The sequence below is a fragment of the Cryptomeria japonica genome, chromosome 6 (assembly GCF_030272615.1).
Source record: "Cryptomeria japonica chromosome 6, Sugi_1.0, whole genome shotgun sequence".
NCBI classification, from domain to species: domain Eukaryota; kingdom Viridiplantae; phylum Streptophyta; class Pinopsida; order Cupressales; family Cupressaceae; genus Cryptomeria; species Cryptomeria japonica.
The window spans coordinates 10,374,123-10,380,122 of NC_081410.1; the positions used below are offsets into that span (position 1 = coordinate 10,374,123).

A 6,000-nucleotide genomic window follows, 5' to 3' on the forward strand; every position below is an offset into this window, starting at 1 on the left:
TAAGTGTTGTACATCCTTCAATTCACAGTACAGCAGTTCAAATACAACTTTCAGGTTATATCTCCATCTCTTCTATCTTCTTGATCACAGAATTTGAATAAATTTAACAGACATCTATGATTTGGAGAGGCAGGCTATGGAGGAGGAGGGTGGATTTGGATTCACACTAGATGACATTGAAGAGAATGAGGATGAGATTACCAGTTCAAATTTTAGCTGTAGATTTTTCATTTTGATAGCAACTTCTAGATGTTTCTATCAGCTTTTTTCCCACCAGGATCATAACAACACAGCAGCTACATATTGTCTTTGTGATGCAAGATTGAATATTTCCAGATGTATAAGAATATACCTTAGCTAATCTAGCCTCTTTTGATTGACCTGTTGAGACAGCAGTTTTAAGTACTCCTTGTGCCTGTGAATCAATATCAAACATCAAAAATTCAAAATGTATGCGTAGACTCTCGATTATAATTTCAATCAAGAAAAACAACAAAAAAGTAAAAGTAAAAACCTTAAAAAGCTACAAGTTAGTTCTCAGTTCAACCTCATCAAGCTGATCTTCTACTCCTATAGCAGATAAAGGTGTTTCTTCCTTTGGCTGTTCATTCTGAATGGTAGGTTTTGGAGAATCATATTCCTGAGCTTTCTCCTCATTAAATTCCTTCTGACTTCCGTCTGTCTCATTTCCTGATATGATACCAGTCCTCTCTGGAGTCTCCATTGATGGTGCACTCTTTGCAAGCAGCTCTACTTTCACAATGCCACTCTCCGCTGAGAAATTACATTCAACAGCCCCATGATCCAACTCTGGTGTTGCCAAAGAATCAATCGTATTCGCTGATAGTGAAGATGTGTCAAATGTTTTTCCCTGCAAGTTACCAGTTGTAGAGGTAGATGCAGCTTCCACATTATCCTCTTTAATAGGATATTCTGGCACTGTGTCATTTTTCTGGTTATTATCATTAGGCAAGGAAAGTTTCACAAGTTCACCAACAACCGAATCTGCTAGCTTCACATCCTGATTGATTTGAACTGGCTGATTGGTGTTTGGTGACTTGACCAAAATATTTTCTTGAGATAGAGATGAGCTGTCCCTATGGAGAATGCTATCAGATTCTGGTAGTTGTGTTGTAACTTGGACGCTTTCCTTTTGGGAACCATTGGCCTTAGCCAAAGGCTTAGTAAGAGAAGTCTTTTTAGGTCTCTGTGAATCAAACAGTAACTTAAATATGTTTGAATTTCAATACATATAATATATATAATAAAAAAATAACTTGTGAATCAAGTCTAGTACCTTCCCTGTAGAATTTCGTGGCTCTGCTCTTCCAATCACATCTTGCTCAGATGCTTTTTGAACAGAAAAACACATACAGTAGATACAAAAATTCAAAGACTTTAGTAAGATTTCTAGTTACTGATTTAAATCAACATAAATTGGGAAATAAACCTATGCAGTCAAGACCTAAGACAATTAGAAACTGAATGGTTTTATTCTCAACAAAAGAATCTATAACAACAAATGAGACAATAAGAGAGGAAAAGTTGTAGGTAACAGGCAGAACCTGCTATCTGTGCTTCAATCTGCTGATCTGAAAGCTCCCCAACAACTTGTTTTGCTCTCCGATCCACTTCTTCAAGCAAACCTGTTTGAGATGACTAGCTTCATAAATAACAATTATAGAAATGAAATTTGTCCTCCATATATCACCACAAACTGCACCCGGAGAAACAACATTCATAATATTCTCACAGTTCTAAAGCACCAAAGGAAACATTGATCCAAATACAGATGCCCTTTGTGATTGAAATTGAAAGGGAACCCCCACAATGAACACCCTAAAGCAAAGAAGCCGTTGCTAAATTCATATATAATTCAAATTGCTGACAACAAAATTTCTTTTCATGATAAAAATTTCATTGGTCATCCAGTTGACAACACAGAAAATGGCAGAAACCTGGAGTGCTGTTAAAACAATGAATAGAAGCAAAGGAACATATGCACAGTAAACACAAATACTACTGCAAAGTAACTGAAAGCTTTATTGAAAATGGGATTTATTTACAATTCACAAAATGTGCCAATTCCTCAGAAGAGATACAACACTCAGAAATTTTTCACTCAGATGCTAATTCCCTTTTATTGTGATTCCAGGAAGAAAATAAAACTCCAGACATAGAAAATGAAATGATTTGCTCAAGAATCTCAAAAACCATTAGTGTTGAAATGAGATTTTTTGATGAAATGTACTAATTCCTCAAAAAAGATACAACAGTCATGATTTTTTCATTCCAATGACAGTTTGCAGAAGAAAAATCTAACACAACCTACACACTATAATTCCTTTACAACTTTTACTGACGGAAGATGAGAAATCTAAACTTTAGAAAATGAAACAATTCACCCAAGAATCTGAAAAAACACCCAAACGATGATCATCCTGTATCACACCAAATTCACCCAGGGCCTGCATTGGCATCCTCCATTAAGGCGCCCCACACCAAGATCTTGGATGCAGGATACTATAATTGAAAGAGATAAAACACACTTAATTGTTACATTCCAATGAAAACTCCTTTATCGCCACTCTTTACAGAAGATGAAAATCCTCGACAAAGAAAATTAAATGATTCACCCAAGAATCTGAAAGTCGCAGTTGTCCTCTTATAGAAAATTAAGGTACAGCCAATTGGCACCTATACCATCAAATCCACCCAGGATTGAACTAGCATTGTCCAACCCAAAGGAAAAATTTATCTTAGATGTCACAATCAATGCTCATCTGTATTGTCAAATCAACCCACAATATCACTCATTAAGGCACCCCAAAGGAAACCTTTGTGTTGGATGTCACAACGAATGCACATCCGTATTGTAAAATTCACTCAAGACTTGCATTGGCATCATCCAATATGGCGCTCCAAAGGAAGCCTTTATCTTGGAATGTAAAGCTTAAAATGGCATTTAGATCAAGTACACAAGTAATTTTGGCAGTTCAATTAGGAAATTTTTGGAACAATGGGGAGTTCATTATCAAATTGAATAACAGAAAATCAGCATTTCAAAAAGCTTAAAAAACGACTTGCTGTCCCATAGGAGCATGTTTGTTAGAGGATCTGTTCAATGTGGAAACTTTTGAAAAAATGGGGAGTTCATTATTAAATTGAATAACAGAAAATCAGCACATCAAAAAGCTAAAAAAAATGGGACCTGCTGTCCCATAGGCTATCTTTAGCTTCGTGGACATTAAAAATCCTTTATTATATTCTATTCTAGAAGTCACAACTGACAGGCATAGGTATCATCAAATCCACCAAGGACCTGCATTTTCATCGTCTGTTAAGGACGCTTTCAACTTAGATGTCACAACCACACAGGGCAACTTCGTCTTAGATGTCACAACCACACACAACAACTTCGTCTTCGATGTCACAACAAACGGGCATCTTTATCGTCAAATTGACCCAAAGCTTGCAATGGCATCGTAAATTAAGCCACAATGCAGTGTATTATTCAATTTAATGAATGCGGTATATCTCTCAATTTAATCAAACACGGCATATCACTCGATTAAGACCATTAATGGAACGCCCTATATTATGTAGTTTTGACACCGAAAATTGGATGGTGCACATCTTCAGTTTTATTTTTCACCAAAAATTGGATAGAGTACATTACTCAGTTTAAAACCAAGAACGGCATATTGGTCAATTTAACTGAATGCGGTATATTAGTCAAGTTAACACCAAGAATTGGATGAAGTGCATTCCTCAGTTTTAACAGCAAAACTTGGATGCGGCATATTATTCAATTTAACATCAGGTGTATTCAATGGCAAGCTCTATCGATTTACCATTTGAACGCATCTCATTAACCCTAGGGCACAAATATGCCAGATCCTAAGTTCGTCTAGCTAGATTATTACGGCCGTTGGGAAGAACAGAAAAAAAACTCGGAATCAAAATTTTCAAGTACTGCCATTTTTATAGCATAATTCTAACTCCAAGATTTGATTTAATTGAATGCATAGCTTCGGTGGCCTTAACCCAAAATCAAAGGAAAATGAAAAGAAAGTAAAATAATGCATACCTTCGGCGGCCTTGAGCCAAAATGCCATTGCGGATCTGCCAGCTCAAGAAATTTTATCAATGGTACCGAAAATCGGACAGGAAAAAACCAAAAAACAGAAGAAAATTGTTCGACCTCTCTGATATTCGATGAAGATTTTTGTAGGTGTTTCGAGTTTTCAAGGGATCTTCCTCACTGTCCCTGCAAATGTTTTATGTACATTTCTTCTTTTTCTTCTTCTGAAAGGTTTTTGATTTGTTGGTGCGGTTAGCGTTAACGTCAACGTGCTTGTGCGTAGTTTTTATTGGAGTGTTTTTGAAAGACATTTTCCCGTTCCTTTTTTGTGTCATATCTCTCATTTTTTGGGAAAAAGTTAAGTAGTTTTATTTTTAAAAATGTTATATTTGAGCCGATAGGCTCGAGTGTGGGCTTTTGTCCAAATAATTGTCAGTCCGTCTCGGGAAATTGTCATCCCAGCAGTCGGAAAGAGGAGTCGCCAAGAAAAAGGTTAAGAAATGTTTGTTTTTTTAATGTATTGTTTTTGGTGGGTTTCATGGGAAACGTGGAGGTGGACACGTATGCGGCTTGGAGTTTGAAAAAGCTTAATATATTGTTTTGGCGGAGGGAATGTTGGGAGTGAGGTGGGTGGTGTTGGCAATGGTACGCCTATCAAGGAAGTAAATTTGCTTGCCTTGAGCATTGATGGTGGGTTAGAGAGTCATTTTGACGGTGGCATTGATTAGGTTTAGCAGAAGTGGATTTGGGATTAGGTTTTTGGATGCATGGACAAAGTAGGAATTTTATTGTGTTGGCTATCCCTGTGCAGGGGAAGAAGAGTGTAATGTGATTAATGTTAATTGGGATTGGGATTTGTTTATTGTGTGTAAATTTTATTGTGTTTTTCGCTAATCACCAATGTGTATACCTGTGTCTAATGCTAAGGTTAGATAAAGGATAATGCGTGTTTATAGAGGGGTATTTGGAGAACAAGAGGGTATTCAGAAATTTGGTTGTTTTTGTATTTCGATTTGTGTAGTCGAGTTTCTGTCTTTTCAAGGTAAGGTCTTCAACCTTACATTATTTAATTTTGATAAGCAGGAGGTATTTTTCATAGCAAGTCAAACTATGATATTGCTATCGGGGTTCAACTGTGTAGTTTTTTCGTCAAACTCATTGACCCATGTTTCATGAGTAGTGGTTCACAAGATTCCATCTCTCATGAGAATGAATGGTCCACTTAACACTCATTGCATCTAGGTGATGCTCACATGGGTGAAGCATTGGGACTTCCCAGAAGGTCACCCATCCCAATACTACTCCAACTCAAGCACGCTTAACCACGGAGTTCCTTCCAAGGTTAAACCTACTTAGCTTGCAACCCCATTTGCAAAACCTTCAGCAAGTGTTGTGTCGTGCTTAAACTACATAGTTGAACCTTGATAGCAATATCATAGTTTGACTTGTTGTGGAAAATACCTCCTACTTATCAATGGATGAGCTAAAGGGGCTCTATGATGAATGGTTCATAAGGCACAACACTTGTTGAAGGTTTTGCAAATGGGATTGCAAGCTAAGTGGATTTAACCTTGGAGGGAACTCTGTGGTTAAGCGCGCTTGAGTTGGAGTAGTACTGGGATGGTGACCTCCAGGGAAGTCCCAATGCTTCACCCCTATGAGCATCACCTAGATGCAATGAGTGTTAAGTGGACCATTCATTCTCATGAGAGATGGGTTCTTGTAAACCACTACTCATGAAACATGGGTCAATGAGTTTGACTCAAAAACTACACAGTTGAACCCTGATAACAATATCATTATTTAATTTTGTCTGTAATTTTTGCTATATCCAATTTACATAGTGAATTTCATTGCCTGTTTTGCCCCAATTTTGACAGTGAATTTCATTACCTCTTGTGCCCTAATTAGGAACT

General features: G+C 37.1%; 1 protein-coding gene across 7 annotated transcripts in view; it reads right to left on the reverse strand.

The window, feature by feature from the left end:
- Positions 1-4,381, reverse strand: part of LOC131069537 (golgin-84) — a 47,271-nt gene extending 42,890 nt beyond the window's left edge. For 5 of the 7 annotated variants that reach the window (XR_009112142.2, XR_009112141.2, XR_009358133.1 and 2 more), the window contains exons 1-5: positions 4,091-4,380; positions 1,566-1,646; positions 1,298-1,350; positions 548-1,207; positions 353-415 (exon numbers count right to left, since the gene is read on the reverse strand). Coding sequence is in view for 4 of the 7 variants with exons in the window: in XM_058005027.2 (XP_057861010.2) it covers positions 353-415; positions 548-1,207; positions 1,298-1,350; positions 1,566-1,646; positions 4,091-4,118 (885 nt within the window). In the remaining 3 variants the exon portion in view is untranslated. Of the gene's footprint in view, positions 1-352; positions 416-547; positions 1,208-1,297; positions 1,351-1,565; positions 1,647-4,090 lie in introns of all 7 variants that reach the window. The other 2 variants (XM_058005046.2, XM_058005035.2) reach the window with 2 other exon arrangements.
- Between the last annotated feature and the right edge of the window lie 1,619 nt (positions 4,382-6,000).